Source organism: Lithobates pipiens, unplaced genomic scaffold (genome assembly GCF_037356315.1).
Source record: "Lithobates pipiens isolate NorthernLeopardFrog02 unplaced genomic scaffold, aLitPip1_a1.2 Scaffold_22, whole genome shotgun sequence".
NCBI lineage: Eukaryota > Metazoa > Chordata > Amphibia > Anura > Ranidae > Lithobates > Lithobates pipiens.
In genome coordinates this window covers 294,936,970-294,962,896 of record NW_027507784.1, presented here as the reverse complement: position 1 = coordinate 294,962,896, position 25,927 = coordinate 294,936,970, and the positions used below count along the sequence as shown (strand labels likewise).

General features: G+C 41.1%; 1 protein-coding gene across 5 annotated transcripts in view; it reads left to right on the top strand.

Annotated features, from left to right (window-relative positions):
• SCNN1B (sodium channel epithelial 1 subunit beta) overlaps positions 1-25,927 on the top strand; it is a 152,824-nt gene that overhangs the window by 83,063 nt on the left and 43,834 nt on the right. For all 5 annotated transcript variants that reach the window (XM_077449166.1, XM_077449167.1, XM_077449169.1 and 2 more), the window contains exons 5-6: positions 8,989-9,179; positions 10,406-10,512. In XM_077449166.1, coding sequence (XP_077305292.1) covers positions 8,989-9,179; positions 10,406-10,512 — 298 coding nt within the window. The remainder of the gene's footprint in view (positions 1-8,988; positions 9,180-10,405; positions 10,513-25,927) is intronic.

The window sequence follows — 25,927 nt, the reverse complement described above, 5'->3', positions numbered from 1 at the left end:
TGAAATACAGAAGCACAGATCACATTCCCTGGGGTACAGCTAAACACTAGAAAGAATACTGGGTTCATACTGCTGCAATGTGATTTTATTGTGATTTTCAGTGCAATTATGTAGTGCGCCTTTGATGCAGAACTTTGCATATTAAATGAGGCCAAATCACACTGTAAATCGCACCAAAGTAGCACTGGAACCTTTGCAAAAAAGGGCACCGTGTTAAATCGCATTGATGAGATTGTTTTTCTTTGGCATTCGGTTCAAGACACATCGGAAGCCACACTAGTGTGCACCAGCACTTACAAATACATTTTTGAGATACAATATTTAAAATAGTCATACCAGAGAGTACTTTAGGGTAACTATTTTATTAATAAGCAAAAATGTTTTCTTATAGAATGTATACTGTCATTTCTCTTTAAAGTGCATTAAAGTGCTTAGACTTGTGCATTAATGTTTGATGCATTAGGGCAGTCCATTCATTTTGAGTAAGCTGCCAATGGACTGCAACATGGTGATCTGCAGTGTGGGGTTGTTGTCCACTACTGTTTTAGTTGGGGTACCATTGCACGTACTGCAGTACATATATGGATCACGTCGTGGTACAGTCTTTCAATATATTTGGCAGCAGTGATGGCCTGTCCATATGGGGCGCAGGGTGCCGCCCCCTAATCCATGCGTCCGGCCCCTAATCTACATGCGGGGCGCCGGTCGCATGGATTCTAATCTTTTATTTTTATTTTTTAGAAGCATGTGATTAGAGCCTGGGGCTCTAATAGGCTTCAAAAAAAGGGGGGCGAGCCCGCCTAGTTGTGTGACAATAGCAGATTAATAGTGGCTATTGTCTTCCCGATTTTCCTCCTGGCCAATCAGGAAGCGGATCCTGAGACCCGTCAGTTGATTGGCCGAGAGGAGAAGCGATCCTATTGGCCACCAAGGAGGAGGAGGGAGAAGATGCAGGTAAGCCACCGTGAAGCACCAGGAATTGAAGCCTTCACCTGCCCGCGACCTAAATGGGGTAAGTGTGGGGCTGGTGACCGATCAACCCAGGGGGGAGGCTGTGACGTGACTGACCAGACGGGGGGTGTGGCTATGAATGGTTTGTTTGATGCTCCCCCAAAATAAATATACCATCAGCCACCACTGGCAGTATAATAAAATGCAACAATTTCTAAATGTAGCCACTTCTCGGGTTTCATTATGTTTTAATCTGTCTTCTAGACAGCATAAAACTCTGTTTTGTCTTTCCCTACTAATACATCTCATTTACATTTAGAGCTCCTGCCAGGTCTTACAAAGTCTTCTCTAATCCCTTAAGCCTTCTGATATTTGCCTTCCACTTCAGCGCCAGTTCTGTGAAATGGTACGAGCCATCACAATGTAATTTTATGAGACAAACTGAGACATACTGCTCATACAAGGAGTTGTAACCGGTTCAGAACTGGCTTGTATTTAGCTGAAAAGTGCAAACATTAAAAGTTCTTGCAACTTGGTATTATAAAACGCCCGTTGGCACAACTGTCTTTGTTGATCTTGTCAGTTTGGTTAAAGTGGATTTATACTCCAATGTTACCATACAGCATTGTAATAGTCTTTATGGGAAGGACAGGCTTGGTGCTGGGAAACAGTTGCATAAAAAAAACATATTTTTTTTTCTCAAATAATTCATTAGAAATATTATTTTCAAAGCTGAAGTTAAAGTGAAGTTCCACCCTCAAAAAAGTTTTTTTTAAAAGTCAATAGCTACAAACAATGTAGCTACTGCTTTTTAATAAGGACACTTACCTGTCCAGGGAGCCCCGCGATGTCAGCCCCTTGAGGCTGATCTGTCCATGGGCTCGGGTTCAGGCGCAGCCACTGTAACAGCCGGTCTCCTACTGTGCATGCACGAGTCGGGTGGTGCTTTCTGAATGGCCCAGTAGTCTTCTGAGACACACACAGGTCCCAGAAGGCAGTGGGGACAGGCAGAGGCAAAAGAGGAAATTACCTATTTCGCCGCGGTGAGGCAGGGATGGATGTTCACCTATTCAATACATAAGAGGTAAGAAAAAAAAATGTATATCCAAAAACGAGGGGTAGAGGGGTGGTCTTTAGTTTAAGACCAAGCTGTAAAGTTGGGTTGGACTCCGCTTTAATTCAAAGAACTAAATAACGTAAGTATGTATATACCATACCTGGCCGTGGAAGCTGTAAATCCCGGAAGAAGACATGGGCTATTCTAGTGGCATCCATTTGTTTCTAGGTCCCGTGCTGAGTGGCTGGCCTTCTGAATTCTGAACACAAGAAGTTGGCCTCTCAGCATGGGTGTCATTCAAAGAATGGTTTTCATTTTCTGAATGAATGCAAAGCATTCTCTGATTGGACAATACACTTTCAGTTGGTGAGGGGGCTTTAAAGCAGGAAATGTCCCACATTTTTGCCGCCCTACTTTAAGCTGCAAAGGTGGCTGGACAAGTAAAAATGGCTGTCCTGCAACTCCCTGGTGGTGAAGGATTTTAGGCGTTAAAACAGGCAGTGAGGAAGTGACATAATGCCTCCCAGTTGTCAAATTGTTTAAAAGCAATCTGCCAGGGATGGCTCTTTAGAGGGCAATACTATTGTAACGGAGCACTGCCTCTAGCCGAAAGCAGTGCAAAATTCTACAATCCCATTTAATTAGAAAGTAGCCACAGCCTATGTAAAAAAAATGCTATCCCCTGCCAGCATGCTGTAGAGAAGGACCCTCATTCTCTGTATGGAAGCATTGGTCTCTCTGCAGAGGTCCAACATCTCACCCACTGATTCAGAATTAGAACTCTCAAATGAGGAGAGAACACAATCTTTATTCATTGGGAGTTATCGGTCTGACTCAGCAGGGAGTGTGTTGGATCTCTGCAAAGAGACCACTTCTTTATATAGAGCAGGGGTCTTTCTCTGCAGACAGATGTAGACAGAGGTCAGGCTTTTCTACTCTGTGGCTAGGCAGTGGCTGCTTTCTAATGAAAATAACTGTTATGCCCTGTACATACGATAGGACTTTCCCGACAGAAAATGTGTGATAGGACCTTGTTGTTGGAAATTCCGACCGTGTGTAGGCTCCATCACACATTTTCCATAGGAATTTCCATCACACAAAATTTGAGATTCAGTTCTCAAATTTTCCGACAACAAAATCCATTGTTGGATTTTTCTCTGCTCGTTGTATGTGTTGTACAGTTTGTCACCGCATTCTTGACGTTCGGAATTTCCGACCAACTGTGTATGACTGTGTGTATGCAAGACAAGTTTGAGCAAACATCCGTCGGAAAAAAATCCCATAGATTTTGTTGTCGGAAAATCCCATCGTGTGTACAGGGCATAAGAGTTATTTTTGAGTCGTCTGGGATGTATTTAGGTACCCTGACTGTTAGCCCACGTACACACGGTCGGAGATTTTGCCAACCAAATCTGTCGGATTTTGCTCGTCGGATTTAGTCCGACGGATTGTGTCCGAAACTGTTGCATACACACGGTCGGGCCAAGTTGGCGAAAAATCCGATCTTTCAGAATGTGATGACGTAATTTCGTTACGATGGGACTACATTCAGGCTAGTAGCCAATAGCTTTGATATAGGAATTTGATCTGAGCATGCGTGGCACTTGGTCCGATGAAAATGCTCTACACATGATCGAATTAGGTCCATCCGCCCCAGTTGGTCGGGAAATATTTCCAACATATACCACACACAGTCGGATTATCTGACGACACGGTCCGATAAGACTCATTCCGACAGATTCTCCGACCGTGTGTACAAGGGCTAAGAAGGGTAAGTACAATGCAAATCAGAAATCAGTAAATATTTTTGTATTTCTTGGAGTTTATAGGGACACTTCAGAAAAAGATAACTGTATTAGTAAGGTAGAAGATAGTGCTTCCTGGAGTGCTTGGTGGGTTTTCAGTTACAACCATAACTCTACCAAGTCATAATTCAACCTGTTTTTTTTTTTACAAGAATGATGAATGCACTTTTTTAGAGTATTATGTGATTATAAACATTTTTAGGCTATGTAGTAGTTGTTTGTAGAAGCTTTGTGAGGGGTGGATCAATCAGTTGGTACGTCATTACACAGTATAAGGCCATTAAATGTTCTGACTCCTATTTCCTAGCTAAGAGGTCTAGAATAGCAGGTGACACAATTTCCTGGCACATGGCACTATTCTATCTACAGCCATATAATCCACAACAATAGATCCCATAAAGGCACAGTACAGCCACTCTCAAGCAATCAGAACAGTAGCCAGAAATTGTAAAGTCACTTGTATACAGAGTGACTTTGTCACAATGGGATTGCAGGTCACATCACCGGGTTGTGCAGTTTGTTGTGCTATCTTTGTAGGTAGACACTGTTTATATACAGTATGTATTGCTACCATTAGTGATGAGCTTGGATTTGGTCTGAAACCAAATTTGGCTGAACCCAGAAGTAAGCTGTAATTGGCTGTAACATATTTGGTAAATGTCTTATCCATCTGTACACTCTACTCTGCTGAACTGACATTGCTGTAACATATTTGGTAAATGTCTTCTGCTGTCATCTCTTTAAACTTCCATTTTTAATGCTAGCTATATAACAACCAAACTACAATAGCAACATTACTGGTGACTGATTCTAAACCCCATTTGGCTTCAGTGATCAAGAGAAGTAATTAGCTTTACGACCCTGTCTTAAATCAGACCCTATGATGACCAATAGAGAAATGCATGCCTGCTTACTCTCCCTATAAATTTAAAGCAGCCTATGGGGTGGCGCAGACAGGGGCAAGGCGCAGATTTCATGGCTCTTTCCTGAGTGGCTCTGTCACGAGTGATGCGCAGTTTCAGCGACGCAGGTTAACGAAAGCAGGATAACCAAAGCTGGATGAAGATACAACTAGAACTCTGCTCCTCTCTGCAAGACGACAAGCAAACCAGCATTACTCATTTATTTTGTATCAAGTCAGATTCCCACTCTATCTAGTGCAATGCTCCTCATTCTCTTCCTTCTCACATCAGTGTCTTCTATCCTCAAATTCTCCTTACTCTATCCCTCCCCTCTACCCTGCAGCATGCACATATCATCCTCACTCCTACCCTCTCCCTACTACTGCACCCATCATCTCCTGCATTTGCTGCATCCATATGCTGGCATAAACTCCAAGGCCACTAGACACACGCGCTCATGCACATCTCACTCACATCTTGCGTTCCTCACCCTCCTCCTCCTCCTAGTCTCAGGTGACATTTCTCCTAATCCTGGGCCACCATTCTCAAACTGCAAGCCACATCTCCAGTACCCCTCCCCCTCTGGCAACCACCACAATCCGCTTAATTTAGTTTCTATCCCCCTGCTTCCTCAAAGCAACCCCCCTATCTCATGTGCCCTTTGGAATGCCCGCTCCATCTGTAACAAGCTAACATCTGTACATGACCTCTTCATCTCTCATGGCTTTAACATACTCGCCATAACTGAAACCTGGCTTCAAAATTTGGGACCTAGCTTCTCCTGCTGCCCTCTCCCATGGTGGTCTCCATTGGACTCACTCCCCCAGACCCAATGGACAGAAAGGAGGTGCAGTTGGATTCCTTCTATCCCCACAATACACCTTCCAAGTCCTTCCCATCCCTCCCTCTCTTTCCCTCTCTTCTTTCGAGATGCACTGTATTCCTCTGTTTTCTCCTATTTCTCTGAGAATTGCAGCAATTTATCGGCCTCCTGGATCGGTGTCGCGCTTTCTTGATGACTTCGCTGCCTGGCTACCCTACTTTCTCTCCTCTGAAATACCCACCATCATTCTTGGTGACTTTAACATTCCTGTCAACGTTAACAACCCAACTACAGCTAAACTTCTCGACTTAACCTCATCTTTTGACCTAACCCAATGGACACATACTTCCACTCACTCCAATGGTAATACACTTGACATTGTATTCTCCCATCTCTGCAACCCTGGCAACCTCACAAACACCCCCTTTCCTCTCTCTGATCACAACCTCATTAGTTTCACTGTATCCTTGCCTCCAACCAGCCATCCCTCCAAGCAGCAAACCATCACTTGTAGAAACCTTCGCCACCTTAAGCCTTCTCTTCTCTATTCTGCTACTGACCACCTATATGAAATAATCTCTCCCCTGTCCTGTCCTGACCTTGCCATCTCTGTCTACAACAGTTCACTCTCTTCATCACTAGATGCACTTGCTCCTCTAACCACACACAGAAACAGGCCCTGACCATTACAACCCTGGCAAACTGACAACACTAGAAATCTCAAGAGACATTAGTGTGCTCTTGAACGGCTGTGGCGTAAAACCAAATGCCTCCAAGACTTCACCATATATAAATCTGCCCTTCTAAAATACAATTCCTGCCTCCATGCTGCCAAACAAGCCTACTTTGTATCTCTTATTAATACTTTGTCATCCAATCCCCATCGGCTCTTCTCAACTTTTAACTCTCTGCTTCGTCCCCCACCCCCTCTACCCACTAACTCACTCACTGCCCAAGAGATTGCCAACCACTTCAAAGACAAGATTGATGCAATTTGTGAGGACACCTCCGCCGTGCGTACATCTTCCCCATCCAACATACCTGGCCTAATAGCACATTCAACAGTCTCTTCTTTTGAATTGGCTACTACTGAAGAGGTTACAAAACTTTTCTCAGATGCTCACCTAACCAATTGTCTCTTGGACCCTGTTCCCTCACAACTATTAAGGTCACCCTCTAATTCTATCCTATGCTCCCTCACTCACATCTTCAATCTCTCCCTCTCAAGTGGCACCTTCCCCTCCCCTCTAAAACATGCGCAGATCACCCCCATACTTAAAAAAATTCTCATTGGACCCCTCCAACCTGAACAACTTAAGACCTATCTCATTGCTCCCATTCACCTCTAAACTTCTAGAACGCTTAGTCTACAACCGCCTTAACTCCTATCTCAATGAAAATAACCTTCTTGACCCATTACAGTCTGGCTTTCGCTCTCAGCACTCCACGGAAACTGCTTTAATAAAACTCACTAACGATCTACTAACTGCTAAAACCAACAGCCAGTACTCCATACTCCTACTACTTAACCTCTCTGCTGCCTTTTATACTGTTGACCACCCACTCCTCCTCAATAAACTACATTCCCTTGGCCTCCGAGATTCTGCGATTTCCTGGTTCTCTGCCTATCTATCACAGCGCTCCTTTAGTGTCACCTACAACTCTATATCCTCCTCTCCATTGCCTCTTTCTGTGAGGGTCCCCCAAGGCTCTGTTCTTGGACCCCTTCTCTTCTCTATTTATACCTCCTCCGTTGGTCACTTGATAACTGCCCACGGCTTCCAATACCACTTATACGCCAATGACACCCAAATCTATCTGTCTACTCCTCACCTCACTCCTTCAGTCTCCTCTCGCATTAATAACCTGCTAACTGACATATCAGCATGGATGTCACACTACTTCCTTAAACTAAACCTCTCTAAAACTGAGCTATTAATAATCCCCCCTGCACATGCCCCCCTCCATGACTTTTCCATCAAAATCAACAATGCAACCATCAGGCCCTCCCCTCACGCCAGGGTACTAGGTGTAACCCTAGACTCTGACTTGTCATTTCAGCCCTAAGTCCAATCGTTGTCAAAAGTTTGTAGATTTCATCTACGTAACATCTCTAAAATTCACCTCTTTTTAACAAATGAAACTACCAAGCTCCTCATTCACTCCCTTGTTATATCTCACCTTGAATATTGCAACTCCCTTCTCATTGGCCTGCCTCTCCATAGGCTATCTCCTCTTCAGTCTATCATGAATGCTGCTGCCAGACTTATCCACCTTACCAACCACACAGTGTCTGCCAACCCTCTCCTCCAATCCCTACACTGGCTCCCAATCACCCAGCGAATTCAATTCAAAATACTAACCACAACATACAAAGCCATTCACAACTCTGCCCCGAGCTACATCACCAATCTTGTCCCCAAATATCACCCAAATCGTCCCCTCCATTCTTCTCAAGACCTCATACTCTCAAGCTCTCTCGTTTCCTCCTCCCACACTTGTCTCCAGGATTTCTCCAGAGCCTCTCCAATCCTCTGGAACTCACTACCTCCACTGGTCTGGCTATCCCCTACTCTTGCTACCTTCAGGCGATCCCTGAAAACTCATCTATTCAGGGAAGCCTATCACGTCTCAAACTAATCTCCTACCACTTCCATCAGCTCATTCCCGACAGTTATAACCTTTTGTACCACCTGCCCCACCCTATTAGATTGTAAGCTCTTCTGAGCAGGGCCCTCTTAATTCTCTTGTATTTTATTGTATTGTAACTGTATTGTCTCCTTTTTATATTGTAAAGCGCTGCGTAAATTGCTGGCGCTATATAAATCCTGAATAATAATAATAATTGTCTGGCCAATCAGCTACAGGGGAGGGATTCCTCACCCGGATCTGCGCTTACACAAATAGGACATCACCTAACCTAACATGGCCTCATGATACTCAATTAATGATATTGACCTAATATGGCTATGTTAAGTCAATGAAATCATGAGCAACCCTGCCTCTTTTGTGTATGTGTAGGTGCGGGCAGGGAATAGGGCTGGCACTAACAGCAGCCTTCTGAGTTCAGGCCAAACCCAAGCTTATCTCTCAACACCATTAGGCATTGCCTCTGCCTTGTAATATCCCTACTTTTCTCCCGTGAGATCTTCTATTTTCTCTCTTTCATTGTGGAGCTCCTCCAAACCTGTGCTGGCAGGTTTTTGGGCTGCCGTGACATTTTATTCTGACAGTGGCTTGTCAATTTGACAGAAGCCGATCTAATGATTGACTTCTGTTGAACAGGAATGGCCACACTTTCTTCAGGCGGTTTAGAGGGAATCTATCTATGGCCAACTTTGTTCAGAGGTCTTCTTAAAAAGCTTATGACAGTAGTGTGTACTTTTATCTCTAAAATCTAGTTCTGTGTCTCTCATATAGTATTTCCCTCTTTTGACTTTTTTCCCACAGTGCACCAACAACGGGACGCAGTGCAGCTATCGTAATTTTACAAGCGGTGTCCAAGCTATTAAAGATTGGTACCTACTTCAGTTTTCCAACATATTTTCCAAAATACCAGAAGAGGAAAAGGTTAAAATGGGGTACCAGGCAGAGGACATGATTCTCACCTGCATGTTTGGAGGACAACCGTGTAGTTACAGGTACGAAACTGCTTCCAGAGATGTGTTTCAAAATTTCTATTGGGAGGATTATAAAGTAGAAAAAATGTTGTAGAGCAGTGGTCATCAACCCTGTCCTCAGGGCCCACTAACAGGCCAGGTTTTATATATTACCTTGGGGAGATGCAGACTAGAATACTGCAATCACTGAGCAGCAAATTATATCACCTGTGATATATTTCAGTTATCTTGCAAGCCTGGTCTGTTTGTGGGCCCTGAGGACAGGGTTGATGACCACGGTTGTAGAGAACCTCTTCTCTGTTTATTTTTTTTACTTGGACCTATAGTATGCTCGTGATCTATCCCTCCATTCCCGAATCAACCACCTCTTTTCATTTGCCTAAATGGCAAAACTTCATACTGTTTAGATGAGGTCAGGCAATGCTTATCTTTCAGCTGGCTAGAAACAACAAGGTCTAGCAGAATCTTAAAGTTTTGGCAAAAGCAGAAGCCTTTGGGAGCATTTGATGGCATTTAAAAAATTGTCACCATTTTTCCCCTAAAGACTTAACTAAAGCAGAACCTATTTAGAAAAAAACAAAACAAAAAACAGCAGTCTTTGAATATATTTACATTTATACATACATTTATAAAGTACAGTATGTGCCTCTCTGCCCCTCAGAATAACCTTTAGTGAGCTTTAGCACCTTATGAATTGCAAGGTGCAGAGAGGTTTCCAAACCCTGAACCTTGGCTGGAAGTTGAGATTTACATGTGCCAACCATCTGGGCTTGTGGGTTTCCAAGGTGCACAAAAGTATTTTTATCAAGAAAAAGGGGTATTGATGGGCCAAGTAGAGACATTGCCATATTACATGACAGGTTCTCTTTTAAATTCTGAAAGCAAGCTAATAAAGGTCCTATTGCAGTTTTTTTTCTGGAAACCTACAACTTACCCTGTGTGATTGCAAGGTCAATAAAAATTCTCAGACTGAATGTATAGCTAAAACTAGCTTTCACTAGATTTTTATTGCCACTTTAGATAAAGAATCCTTTTAAAAAATGTAAATATGACGTATTTACTTTGATGGTAGCATACACCCACACTACTTTGAATGTTATGTATTGTATTCTTTATTGCTGAAACCTTCATTGTTTTTACTGCAGCAGTTTAAAGCTCATCTAAACCCAATAAGACAACAAAACCCAAGATGTGTATAGGGGACAAAAGGAAAAAGTAGTTAAAAACTGAAATGCTCTCTTTTTCAGGAATTTCACCCATATTTTCCACCAAGATTATGGAAATTGTTACATCTTTAACTGGGGTCAAGAAGGTCAGGAGCTGTTAGAATCTTCTAACCCGGGATCTGATTTTGGTACGTCCTTGATGTGAATGTCAGTGTATTATCCGATAAATTATCAGGCTGAACTGAATGAAAAAAAAGCAGCCATGTCATATAGTACACACCCAGGGAAAGATGTACAGCCGGCATACACCATATTGCCACACAAAGTTTTAAAAGAATCTGAGTACTTCATAGGGAAGGGGGTTGAGGTGGTAGCTACAGTAGTCAGCATCATAATGGACCTTCACTCCAATGCGGCTCACTCTCTGTCCAATTTTTCTAAAGTTTTGGATTAAGTAGGGACGAGTCACCCTCTCGTGACTATTGTCACTGGGACTAAAAGTGAGGGAAAATTTTAAATTTTTTAAAGTGGTTCTAAAAGTTTAAAGTTTTTACCTTTAATGTATTCTCTGCATTAAGATAAAAAAGCCTTCTGTGCACTGGATCCCCCACCCAGCCACCCCCTATACTTAACTGAGCCCCATCTCGATCCAGCACTGTGATATTATGTTACCTTTCCATTTGTGGAAAGGTAATATAGCAAACTGGAAAATAAACATTTTATTCAGCATAACACAGGATGTATAGAACCATACAGCGACAAGGATGTGTTCTACAAAAGGCGGCACTATAGAGGCAGCATGTAATTAGCACCGTGCCCCCCATATCTAGATTTATTGTAAATTCACCACTTAAGGGCCAAGCCTCTTTCTGAGACTTAAGGACCGAGCCTGTTTCTGGGATTTGGTGTTTACAAGTTAAAAACAGTTTTTTTGCTAGATAATTATATATATAATTATATTAAACACATTTTCAGGTATACATGCAATCTATACTATCACATCAAACACCTGAACCCAGCGCTCATGTATACCAGTAAACTGATATCGCCAATTCGTATGAGGTGCTCACTCCTCTTAGGGGTTTTAGCAGATATTATATATCAAAAGACAGTCATATACAGTGTGGCCGACCTAAAAAGTCAAACACTAACAGCGCTCCAATTGTACAGTCTAAACAGTGCCTTCCACCATTAGAAACAATGTAATCTGACTGCACAACTTAAACCAATCTGATATTGAGCATGTTTAACCCTTATTGCTATAGGTTACATATAATCATTTATTCCTATAGGTTTACATATGGTCACTCTTGTAATGTCAATACCAATCCCATGACACCCAGAGTTGCCTTATTATGATTAAAAAGAGTCCTTCTAGCATAGGAAAATGTGAGTAGAAAAAAGTATTTTCCATGAAGATGAGTCTCAGAAACAGCAGCTAAAATATCCTACACCGTCACCGTTTCCACCAACGTGCGTTCCCCCATAAATGGCCGCTTAACAGAATGCTTCTGTAAATGTGCCCATATATGTACTGGATCTTTCAGTGTGACTGGTTCTCCACTGCTCCTCACTCCTCCACTCTTTGTTAAGACCTCCTCATTATTCATGCACATGTAGAAACACAAGGGGGCTGGGATAGTGTTATACCTTTTATTTAAAATAACCCTTCCCCCCCTTTTCACATTATGCGCTTACATGTACAAAGATTAAAAAACACCATTAAAATTGTGTCAGCACAGCAACGCGAACATCTCACCACTGACCGCTCTTTTCTCCGGAGTGTCTGCTGGTAGGATCCCGGGGTTCATTATGCTGATGCTGTTAATACACCTCACGTGACCACACACTGATGCGTTTCGTGATTACGTCTTCAGAGGGCCAATTTTCTAACAGTGGAAGGCACTGTTTAGACTGTACAATTGGAGCACTGTTAGTGTTTGACTTTTTAGGTCGGCCACACTGTATATGAATATATAATTTTATAATTCTAATACCCTAGAGAATAAAATTGTGGTTGTTGCAATACTTTCTGTCACAATGTATTTGTGTAGTGGTCTTCTAATTGCACTTTTTTGGAAAAGATACACTCGCCCCTCTCCCACCTCAGATAAAAGTGATCTTGCGGCGAGTCAGAGGTAAGTTTGATGTTTTTGTACTAAAACGAACCAAACATATGTGGCGTTCATGGAAAATGCCCCATAATGCACTGCGAGATCGCAGTGCATTGCCGTATGATGAGCGGCCAAAGCAGGCACTTGACCTGCATGCTTTGGTCAATTACAGTGCGCTCTGCTGAGAGAGCCACAATTGGCCAAAGGCAGGGTGCCTTTGGTCAATCATGGCTCAGGGAGACTAAGCCCACGCCCCACAATATATAAGGCTGCTTACAGAACGGCCATGTGTAGTGTTGTTGGCGTGGACAGAGAGACAGCTTGAGTTAGATTAAGCAGGCAGGTTATTCAGTTAGTGCCAGTGTATTTGATAATATATATATATATATATATATATATATATATATATATATATATATATATATATATATATATACACACATATACTAGACTGTATATGTGCTCTGCATTCAGTGTAGCCTATATCTATAGTGCATTCCGTGGTATACTGTTACTAATACACTTCAGGCAGTGTGTACAGTTTCTACTACACTTCTGGTGGTGTACACAGTATACAATACAGTGCTGCTATTGTACACTTTCTAATATACTTCAGGCGGTGTACACAGTATCTCATACAGTGTAATGTGGTGTTGCAAAACAAAAAATACATCATGTCTGGAAGACCACCAAGGAGAAGCAGACGCTCACAGGCAATTAAAAGAGGGCAAGCAGCCTCTATGTCTACAGTCAACAGTGGTGGTCATGTACATGGTGCATCCACTGCAGGTGGCTGTGGGGCACGATTGTCCTTTTTTTCTGCTGCTGGCCGTGTTATTGAGCCACAGCATGCAGAAGAGTTGGTGGAGTGCATATTGAAGCCGTCCTCATCCTCCTCATCCTCTGTCACTCAGGCTCAGAGTAGTTTGCCTTCCAATGCAGCTGCCAAAGCGGCCTATTCCACTGGCTCCTTGTCCACATTTACTCCTTCCGTAGCCCCACTATCCTGCATGGAGGAATCCCCAGAATTATTCCACCACAGTGTTGATTATATGCTGCTGGAGGATGCGCAGCTATTTCAAGGCTCCGATATTGGTTCCCAGGTTGAGGAAGGGAGTAACATGAGCCTAGAGAGACGGGGTGCCACAGAAGGACAAGAAACTGGCAGTCATGTTTCACAGCAGGGCCCATTCCTGCACCCAACAAGAGTATCTGTGTTGTGGCACCCCCACCCAAGGCCCAATTTTTCTGCCCCTGTTTAACAGGGGTATGTAATTACAACTTTTGATATATTTCACAGCAGGGCCCATTTCTGTGCCCAACAAGACTAACTGTGAGGGCTTACAGTGTTCTGGTACCACCAACACCTAAGGCCCAATTTTCTGCAGAGTATATAGGGCAGGTTGCATAGTATATATACTGCTGTTCAGAGTATATAGTTCCTGGGGGACCCCCATGCCATTTTTTTTTATTTGGGTGCGGGGTTCCCCTTAATATCCATACCAGACCTGGTATGGATTTTGGGGGGACATTCACGCCATTATTTTTGTATTTATTGGTATTTTTATCTATATTGCCGGGATCCGACAATACTTTACAGCTGTGAGCAGTTTTAAATTACATTTTTTCCCTTTAGAAATGTCCTTTTGCCATGGCACTGTTATAAACATGGGAAAGATGCGCTACTTTACAGGCATACTAAGGACACCCCCAGGCACGAAATTTACAGGAATAGTTCAGTTTTATTGTTTCACTTTAAGCATTAATAAAATTATTGCTCCCCAAAAACGTCAGTTTTTAAGACTTTCATTTGCATTGATCCATGTCCCTTGGGGCTGGACCTGGGTCCCCAAACACTTTTTTGGCAATAACTTGCATATAAACCTTTAAAATTAGCACTTTTTATTTTTCGGATTTACATCTCATAGACTTTAAAAGTGTTCGTGTGTTCGAACAAATTTTTTGCCTGTTCGCATTTTCTGCTGTGAACCGAATTGGGGGGTGTTCGGCTCATCCCTAATGATGATGTTCACAGCACTGGGATGATTTGATCATACCAAGAAGACGAGGCAGCTAAACACCTGGGTGTTGTCACCTCTGAATCAGACAGATCACCATGCTTGATACTTACATATAAATTGTTGTGTTATGCAGAAGATGACTCACAAAGATAGTAATTCACTGGTAAATAATTACACCTATGAAACTGTGCTATGTAAGCTAAGAACATTATAATAAAGGAATGAAATTTTATAGTGCATGTTTTGGGGATTTTAGTTTAGAATATATTAAATTGGTTGCCACAGTACAAATGTACAAAGATTTTTTAACAGATTGGGAAAAACAACTTTAACAATATAACCAGTTGTATAAAGAATATAGTTTTTATTGAATATCAAGAAAGCTTTGAAAACACATCTAATTATCCAACATAAAAATTTGATGAAATTCATTGAACTATACATCCCTTAAACCTCCGTTTGTTTTGACTACCACTGACTAGCTAAAGCAATATAAGATCAGTTGAATCATTCTTAAAGATTCTTAATTAATTTGCCAATGTCACACAGTGCTCTGCACCCCGAGCCCACACTTTTTGAAGCCAATTAGAGCCTCCGGCTCTAATCACGTGCTTAAAAAAAAAAAAAAACCTCACATTGAAATCCATGCGTCTTGTTAGCCAATAGGAGCGCTAACTTCCTCAGAGCCTGAGGAAGTTAACGCTTCTATTGGCTAACGAAGCGTGTCAGCGGGTGTGACGTCAGCACGTCATACAGGGGGAGATTGTGAGTCTGACACACTGGCGTGGACTGAACGGCGGCAGTGTATGCAGCTTACATGGCGGAATTTTTGAATGGACGGCCGTCCTAAATAATCTGGATCTCCAATGCCAGTGACAGAGCGATTTATGGACCTTGTTGACGGTCAGTCTTATCCACAGTATGGATGGATGGGTGGATCTATGAGTAAGGAGTGGTAAGCAGTGCTGAGGGACTTTTATGCTAAACGCTGCAAATACAAAGATTAAATGTGCTGCTTGATGCCTTGTTCCTTGCTCTGCTCTAATCTATTCCTTGTAAGCATACAGCGAAAACGAGAAGGAGAGACTGTCTTAAAAGTGTTATTAAGTAGAGATATAAATACACCTGCTGCTCTGCTTGCGCTTTTGCTTTATAAATGCTTGGCCTGCTTGCTTCTATCCATTTTGCTGAGCACAAGTGATGATGCACAATAATATCCATCCAAGTCTGCCAGTTCTGCATATATGCTCATAATTACGGTTAATCCAGTCTGCCTAAAACCGTTCATTTAACAAAGCAAATCTGGGAACTGCCGTGGAAGGACAATATGTGATAATTACGAATGAGTATAATATACCAGCTAATCGTCTCCATGGTGTTTGTTTTTGAGCTTTGGTTAAACCACATTTACATATCAGCAATATTTGGTTAATAGCTATAGGTCCCTTTGTCTAATAGCCTATTAGGACTTTTTTCATAGGTGTGTATGTGGATATATAATGGTGAAGATGTGTGTAAGAATGTGGGCAGCTGCACATCTCCCCCTTTTTAATTAGACAAGGTTGTCTTATTTTAATTGTTTGTGGACTGTGATTTTGATCCCTGTTTGCTGTGCATTATTATTACAATGGTCTTCTTTGATATACATTGGGATGACAGCCATGCAGACCAATTTGATGCAGTGTGCGAAGTATGGTCTGACAGGCTGACCCCCCACCCCTTCAACCTCTGCAGCAATGCTGGCAGTACTCATACGTCTATTTCCCAAAGACAACCTCTAGATATGACACTGAGCACGTGCACTCAACTTCTTTGGTCAACCATGGCGAGGTCTGTTCTGATTGGAATCTGTCCTGTTAAACCGCTGTATGGTCTTGGCCACCCTCCTGCAGCTCATTTTCAAGGTTTTGCCAATCTTCTCATAGCCTCGGCCATCTTTATGTAGAGCAACAATTATTATTTTCAGATCCTCAGAGTGTTCTTCGCCATGAGGTGCCATGTTGAACTTCCAGTGCCCAATTTGAGAGAGTGAGAGCGATAACACCAAATTTAACACACCTGCTCCCCATTCACACCTGAGACCTTGTAACACAAATGAATCACATGGCATTGGAGAGGGAAATGGCTTTTGGGCCCAATTTGGACATTTTCACTTAGGGGTGTACTCACTGTTGTTGCCAGCGGTTTAGACATTAATGGCTGTGTGTTGAGTTATTTTGAGGGGACGGCAAATTTACACTTTTACACATTTATACAAGCTGTACACTCACTACTTTACATTGTAGCAAAGTGTCATTTCTTCAGTGTTGTCACATGAAAAGATATAATAAAACATATACACTTTTGTGAGATACTGTATATATATATTGCACGCACCACTTTTCAGTTTTTTATTTGCTAAAAAAGTTTAAATTATCCAATAGATTTCGTTCCACTTCACAATTGTGTCCCACTTGTTGGTGATTCTTCACAAAAAATTTAAATTTTATATCTTTATGTTTGAAGCCTGAAATGTGGCAAAAGGTTGAAAAGTTCAAGGGGGCCGAATACTTTCGCAAGGCACTGTATATACACATATACATACACACACATACATACATACAATATATCTGAGGATAGATGTACCAATAAGTTCTGGTTTCTAGTTTCAAGTATTTTTGTAATTCCCGATCTTGCACCCATTTGGGCTTTCTAATCCTTTGCCAGTTGCCATGCTATCAAAAACTATAAAAAGCTATAAAACTATAAAAAAAAATGGCTATAGATAAACTTTAATATACTACACCAATGAATACAATTGTTGAATATAAAGTTACTAAAATTTTAAGAAATATAAAATGTAGGTATTGGACAGGTTCCAGAAACAACTGCTTTTAACACAAGGCTTCCTCCCTTTGCTGCTGTTGGTATTTGAAACAAGTGCGCAAAATATATCTATGCCTTCACCATTGATGTCTCATGTAGCAGAAGCTGATATTACTGGTATGAAATTCAACCTTCTATACAAAAATTTTGGAATGGTTTTTCCCTCTTCGTGAATTTCCAAAGAATGCTTCCAACGGGTTGTTTCATTTTTTATTTATAGTATAAACAATGAAAAGTCTTTCTTGTTATTGCAATTAAATTCAATTACCATTGTCGTTATGTTTTATGCTGGACACGCCTGTTTGAACAAGACACATCAACCTTTCTGATAGACATCTTCCTCTAAACATATAAACTGTTTTTGCAAGTCAGCCTTTAACATAAAAAACAAAAACCTTTTTCCGTAAGCTCCGGTGGAGTTTAGAACTCTAAATATAGCCTAATGATTTTTCTTCCAATTCAGAACATGAAAGGACTGCTAATATGCAAATTTTCTGACCTAAATCCTAAACACTGAATCATTTACATAGAAATCTCCATCCAATGCCACTCCACTGTCTTGCCCTCCTACAGAACCAGATGTAGATGCAAGCTCATTCTGGGACCCATCAGCTCCCATAGACCAGTAGAAATGAATACCATCTGGCCAGATTCTACAAATCCAAAATGCTTCTAGGAACTTTATTAAGAACAATATAAAACACACTCCACAGACTGTTTTCGGCTGACGCATTTTGCCCCCCTAGTGGGGCTTAATTGTTGAGTCTACAATTAGGCCCCACTAAGAGGCAAAACACATGTCTGGCCTCATGTTCATAATAAAGTTGTGGAAGCGTTATGGACTCAATATTGTGCTACACAGAATAATTTGTTGCCTATGTTTGTTGTGTTATGACGGTTATGACAATGGTGTCTCATTTAAAAGCAGATTTTCTTTTTTCAGAGAGAGAGTGTTTTGTATCTGAGATTACGTTAGGATTATGTTCTCATCAGTTTAGATAAAATTGGTAGTAGGAATTCTGTGTTTAGTATCCAAAGCAATATTAAACTGATGCAGTAATATATGTGTTATTGCAAAACAATACTTTTTATTGGTTAAGATTTTTCTAAACTTCAAGCCATTGTTCTAATAGTTTTACAGATGCATATACATCGCTTATATTAATATATGCACCATATTTCCTCAAATGTAAAATATTGAATTCATACAGTTTGTGCCCATCAAGCTTATACATACTCACCTGTCACATTTTTAGGTACACCTTGCTAGTAGCGGGTTGGACCCCCTTTTGCCTCCAGAACTGCCTTAACCTCCTTGGCGGTATTCCCGAGCGTGACTCGGGGTTGATTTTCTATGCCAGGAGCGGTAACCCTGAGTCACGCTCGGGGTAACATTGCAGAGCTGCCAGCTGAGCCCCTTACCTTCTCCTGGCGATCCAGCGACATCCTCCGCTGTGATCGCCGGCGAGATCACCAGCATCTGACTTCCTGGTTCCGCTTCCTGTGAGCAGCAGCGCATGGGAGCGGAGCTGGGTGGGAAATTTAAAGAGTCAAACACACACATAAAAAGAGGTGATACATTGTAATCTGAGAGGATTACACCGTATCATCTCAGATTTGACACTGATCAATGCACAGTGCCCCTTGCCTCCATTGTACTGTAATTTATGGGCATAAAAAATATTTCTAACATGGCATCAAAAAAGCGCCACTTCGCTACAAAAGCACTTTTGGATCAGTTGAGTGACAGCGACATGGAGTTGCTCGCAGAACTGAGCGATAGTGAGTCGTTGGGAGATTTGTCGCCTGACACTGACGCTGATATGGCAAGTGACAACGGTGATGATCCTGCACCTGACCTCAGCGATGTGTGCACTTGGTGCCCTATTGACTGCGATATGGACCAGGTAGCGCCCCCAAGATTCCCCTTCACCGGATCACCTGGGATGAAGGTAGATGTTGAGGGTGACAACCCTCTGGCATACCTGCAATTATTCATCACTGAGGAGGTAATTGAAAAATTTATCGCTACCAAGAGCAACAATCCACTACGCTGCATGCCAGGTTTTCCATAAGCAGGAAGTGGGAACCGATGACCAAACAGGACATCTGGCAGTTTCCAGGACTCATCATTCTTCAGGGGGTGGTGGGGAAACCGCTCCAGAAATGGTACTGGACCACCAATAAGTTACTGGCCACTCCATTTTTTGGCACCGTGATGTCAGAATACCGGTTTTCTCTCATCCTTATTTCCACTTCACAGACAATGAAGAGTTTGAGACCACGCAACCTGTGCCCAAAACGAAAAAAAATCTGGGAGGTATGCCAAACTATTGTGACCAATTTCCAGTGGACCTACATGCCAGAAAGGGACGTCAGGGTGGATGAAAGTTTGATGGCCTACAAGGGACGCCTAAGCTGGATACAATTTATTGCATCCAAAAGAGCGTGGTTTGGCATCAAATCCTACATGCTCTCTGAGTAATCCACTGGGTACATCTGGAATTCGGTCATTTACACCTGTAAAGGCACAAAGTTCAACCCCAGGTACAGCGGCTATGGGATGGCCACATCATCTGTCCTTACACTGCTGGAGCCATTGTCGAACCAGGGATAATGTGTGAACATGGACAATTTCTACACGTCTCCGGAACTGTTTGAGGTTTTCTACAAAACAAGACTGATGCGTATGGTACCGTTAGGCCTAACCGACGTGACATGCCATCTATGTTTGCCAAGAAATAAAATAAAAACAGAGAAATGGTTGCCTGGCAGAAGGGTAAGATGATGATAAGGCGATGGCGAGACAAGAAGGATGTGTGTCTCATGAGTACTGTGCACAATACCTCCACTGCCATGGTCCACAAAAAAGGTGGGAAAGATGTGCTGAAGGCGCAAGTCGTGATAGACTATAATAACACTATGGGAGGTATCGACAGAGCCGATCAAGCAATGACATTTTATCCGGCTATGCGCAAACAGCAAAAAAAATATTCTAAAAAGATTTTCTGGCATCTTCTGGAACAATGCCTTTGGAATGCATATAACCTGTACAGAGCAAAGAGTGACAAGCCTCTTGTTCATTCTGATTTTATCTGTAAGGTGGCTGAGCAGATTTTTGTCAAACACCAGACGCCATCAGTAGCTGTGAACAGACCTTGACGACGTGCTGTTGACGTTGCCAACCCAGAACGCCTAACAGGTCGTCACTTTATGGACTACATACTGCCAACCGCAAAAAAGGCAGCACCTACCAGGATGTGCATGGTTTGCTGTTCAAAGAGAGATGGCAATGGAAAGAAAGTCTGAAAAGAAAGCAAGTTCTATTGTCCAAATTGTGACGTCAGACTGTGTGCTGTACCTTGTTTCAAAATTTATCACACTCAGGATGTTTATTGAATTTTCTTTGTTTGACAAATTTAATTATTTTGTATTACATTATTGAATAAAATTATATTATTTATTAAATTATAATTCATGACTTAATCACATCTGGGATGTCTACTAGAGTCTTGTTTGGTCAGGTTTAATTAACTAATTACTAAGAATTGCAGGTCTATAATACATAACACCAAATTTCCATGCAAAAAATTGTACCGCTTTTGGTACAAAATTCCTGACATTATCATACCGCCAGGGAGGTAATTCTTCATGGCATAGATTCAGCAAGGTGTTGGAAACATTCCTCAGAGATTTTGGTCCATAATGACATAATAGCATCATGCAGTTGCTGCAGATTTGTCGAGTGCACATCCATGACGTTCAACCACATCTGTAAAGGACTTTATTAGATTGAGATCTGGTGACTGTGGGGGCCATTGGAGTACAGTGACCTCATTGTCATCATGTTCAAGAAACCAGTGGTGAGATGATTTGATCTTTGTGACATGGTGCATTATCCTGCTGGAAGGAGCCACCAGAAGATGGGTACACTGTAGTCATAAAGGGAGGGACATGGTCAGCAATGATACTCAGGTAGGCTGTAGCATTTAAATGATGCTCAATTGGTAATAAGGGACCCAAAGTGTGCCAAGAAAAAACACCACCACACCATTACGCCACCACCACTAGCCTGAACCATTGATACAAGGCAGGATGGATCCATGCTTTAATCTTGTTTACACCAAATTCTGACCCTGCCATCTGAATGTAACAGCTGAAATAGAGACTCATCAGACCAGGCAACGTTTTTCCAATCTTCTATTGTCCAATTTTGGTGAGCCTATGCAAATTGTAGCTGTAGCTTTTCTAAAGCCGCGTACACACGGGCGGACTGTCTGGCCAACTTAGTCCGTCGAAACACATTTCAGCGGACAGTCCGCTCGTGTGTGGGCTTCAGCGGACTTTTTCAGCGTGCAGTCTGATGGACTAAGTTGGCCATACAGTCCGCGCGTGTGTAAGCGGCTTTAGTTGACGGGAGTGGCACCCGGTATGGTCTTCTGCTGCTGTAGCACATCTGTATAAAGGTTCGATGTGTTGTGCATTCAGATATTGTATTATGCATACCTTGGTTGTAGCGATTGGTTATTTGAGTTACTGTTGCCTTTCTATCATCTCAAACCAGTCTGCCCATTCTCCTCTGACCTCTCACATCAACAAGGCATTTTCCTCCACACAACTGACACTCACTGGATACTTTTTCGGACCATTCTCTTTAAATCCTTGTGTGTAAACTGGTTGTGTATGAATCCCAGTAGATTAGAATCTTTAAAATTCTCAAACCAGCCTGTTTGGCACCAACAACCAGGCCATGTTCAAAGCTATTTAAATTCCCTTTCTTCCCCATTCAGAAGCTCAGTTTGAACTTCAACAAGTTGTCTTCACCACTTCTAAATGCCTAAATGCATTGAGCTGCTAGCGTGATTGGCTGATTAATAGACATGTGAACACTGAAATATTTTTTTTCGGATTTTTGTTTTTGTCCAAAAATACATTTATTTAGTTACTCCCGAAATTCGTTTTTATTTATTTAGTTTTGTTAAAAAATTAATTCGTCCAAAAATCCAAAATAATTAAGGTCAAATCTGTCATTGAAGTCTTATGGTGTCTGTTGAATGTTCTAAGAAGATTTGAGGGAGCAGCTAAACTGTTCGATGCCGCAATCGTACATTTCCGGTCAAATGTACCGCCTACAAGCTATAATAGAATTCTAATGTTGTATGACACTAGTAATAATTATAGTTATTATTATTAATACTCAACCAACATTAGAATTCTTCTATAGCCTATGGGCGGAGCATTTGACCATAAATGTCCACTCGCGGTGACTGCTTCATCAAATCTTCATGTTGAATCTTTTCTCTCTATGTCGAATAATCTTGGACTAATAGAGTTAGGTTAGGCACATTTGACCTTTTTTTTTACTATTGTCTCTATAATGTCGAATCTTTTGTCTCTATGTCAAATCTTTTCTCTCTATATAAAATAATCTTGGACTAATAGAGCTAAGGTTAGGCACATTCGACCACGTGTTCGATGGACACAGATCGCTATTGTCAGTGTCATGTCAAATCTCCTATCTATAGCGAACTGTTGTGGCAAGGAAAATGAAAATAAAGTGCTGTTCCAAGTAAAGTGAGAGCTCACAAAAAAACACATGTGCTTCTTAAGAAAAACACACAAGTTCAAGTTTACACTTTTCCTGGGTCAATCTTTGCTCAAAAAGAACATTGAGGTTAAACCCCTACATGTTTAAAACCTTATCTTCTTATATCACACACTCATGCAGGACACAGGAAAAGCAGAAAGGCATGCCACAGCATCTTTTTATTTAAAAAACACACACATAGATCCAATAACATTCAAATTTCTTTGTGCTGTCCCCAGCACCCAGATATATTGTTATGTTACTGCCGGTCTGGGGCTGTGTGCGGAATGACGTCACATAACTCTACACCTACGCCTTTCATCACTATGACCTCACTATGACCTCTTCAGCAAATAATTTACATAATTCTTAAAGTTCTGTTTCAGCCAGTCATGGCAAGCATAATTCCAGTAATCTAAGGCTTGTTCAATAACTTGGAAAGCCTCAAAGGGAACATGTGAGATCATCTGATACATGTTTAACCTGTAACTTCAGTCAAAACATTTCGAATTATAAGGGACAAAAATCTCTCTAACACAAGAATAAATCCCATCTTGTCACTGGAACAAGTTCCCGTATTGGAGATACTTCCATTAAGTCCGTTCCAATGATAGCTGCAAAAATTTGGATTCCACCTCACTTTCTCTTATGGTAACATAAGTCAGAGCTCCCCAAAGGTAATAGAAACAGTAATAAATACTGTAATAATATTATGTAGGAATGATAAACTGAAATGAAGATTTACGATTCCAGATGCCAGAGAGCTAAACGCCACAACCTTATAAACGTTAAAAAGATTACAAACTCTTGAACTACTAAAAGGTAAATATACAATGCTCTGAAAAAGTATTTGCCTCCTTTCTGGATTTTTATTTTATTGCATATTTGGCACACTTAAATGACTCAGATCCTCAAACACATAATATTACTTCACAAAGATAACTATCCAAACCTGCCTGGCTTTATGTGAAAAAGTATTTTCAACCTAAACCTAATAACTGGTTGTGCCACCCTTGACAGAAACAACTGCAATTAAGCATTTGCAATAACTGGCAATGAGTCTTTAATATTGCTGTGGAGCAATTTTGTCCCACTCTTCTTTGCAGAATTGTTTTAATTCAGCCACATTTCCAGCATGAACGGCCTGTGTAAGGTCATGATACAGCATCTCAATTGGATTTAAGTCTGGGCTTTGACTAGGCCACTCCAAAACCTAAATTTTGCTTTGTTTGAGCCATTTTGAGGTGGACTTACTGTTGTGTTTCGGATCATTGTCCTGCTGCATAACCCAAGTGCACTTGAGCTTGAGGTCACAAGATGATGGCCGAACATTCTCCTTTTTTTCAGAATTCATTGTTCCATCAATTATGGTAAGTCATCCAGGTCCCGAAGCTGCAAAGTAGCCCCAGACCATCATGCTACCACCACCATGTCTGACTGTTGGTACAATGTTCTTGTTATGAAATGCTGTATTTGTTTTATGCCAGATGTAATGGGATGCACTCCTTCCAAAAAGGTACATTTTTGTCTCATCAGTCCACAGAATATTTCCCTAAAAGTTTTGGGGATAATCAAGATGTTTTTGGTAAATGTGAGATGAGCCTTTGTGTTCTTTTTGGTCAGCAGTGGCTTTGGCCTTGGAGCTCTTCTATGGATGCCATTTTTGCCCAGTCTCTTTCGTATTGTTGAATCATGAACACTGATCTTACCCAAGGCAAGTGAGGCCTGCAGTTCTTTAAATGTTGTTCTGGGTTCTTTTAATGACCTCCTGGATGAGTCATTGTCATGCTCTTGGAGTAATTTTTCTAGGCTGGCCACTCCTGGGAATTTTCTCCCCTATTCCAAGTTATTTCCATTTGTGGATAATGGCTCTCCCTGTGGTTCACTGCCATTCCAAAGTCTTAGAAATGGCTATGAAACATTTACTAGACCGATACATGTACATTACTTTGTTTCTAATCTGTTCTTGAATTTTTTTTAGATTGTGGCATGATGTGTGGCTTTTTGTGATCACTTTGTCAGAAAGTCCATTTATGTGATTTCTTGATTCAGCAGGTCTGACAATAATCAGGCCTGGGTGTGGCAAGTGAAATTTAACTCAGCTTTCCAAAAAAATTGTGGTTAATCACAGTTCATTCATTATTCAGTATGGGAGGGGGCAATTTTTTCACATAGGGCCAAGCAGGTATGAACCGCTTTTTTCCCTTAATAAATTAAATAATAATTAAAAAAACGCATCTTGGATTTACTTGGGTTATCTTTGTGTAATATTAAAATTTGTTTGATGATCTGAATCATTTAAGTGTGAGAAATATTCAAAAAAATAAATAAATAAAATCAGGAAGGGGGTAAACACTTTTTCACAGCACTGTATGTCATATATAGTAATATCCAAAAATATGCATATTATCTGTTACCCTCAGAAAAATTAAACACACTTTTATATGAATGTAGATTGGAATATCCAAAGGCTAAGTATGTGTAAACAATACAGATTTAGTCAGCCAACAATGTGCTCTTGAATTCTTTTATATGATCTGAGCACCGAGGGAACACATTTCACCCCTTGATCGGCCCCCTAGTGTTAACCCCTTCCTTGCCAGTGCATTTTTATAGCACTGATCCCTGTATAAATGTCAGTGGTCCCAAAAATGCGTCAAAAATGATTGCCACAATATCGCAGTACTGCTATAAGACGCTGATCACCGCCATTACTAGTAAAAAAAAAAAAAAATCCCATAGATTTTGTAGACGTTAAAACTTTTTAAACCAGTCAATATATGCTTATTGTGATTTTTTTTTTTTTACCAAAAATATGTAGAAGAATATATATTGGTCAAAACTGACGAAGAAATTTGATTTTTAAAAACATTTTTGGGGATATTTATTACAGCAAAGTAAAAAATGATTAACGATTTCAAATAGGTGAGATTGATAGCTATAAATATTTTTATGGGTTATTTAACCCCTCCCTTGTTTCTCCTTTTGTCTTTTCTAGATTTAGGATTTTATATTT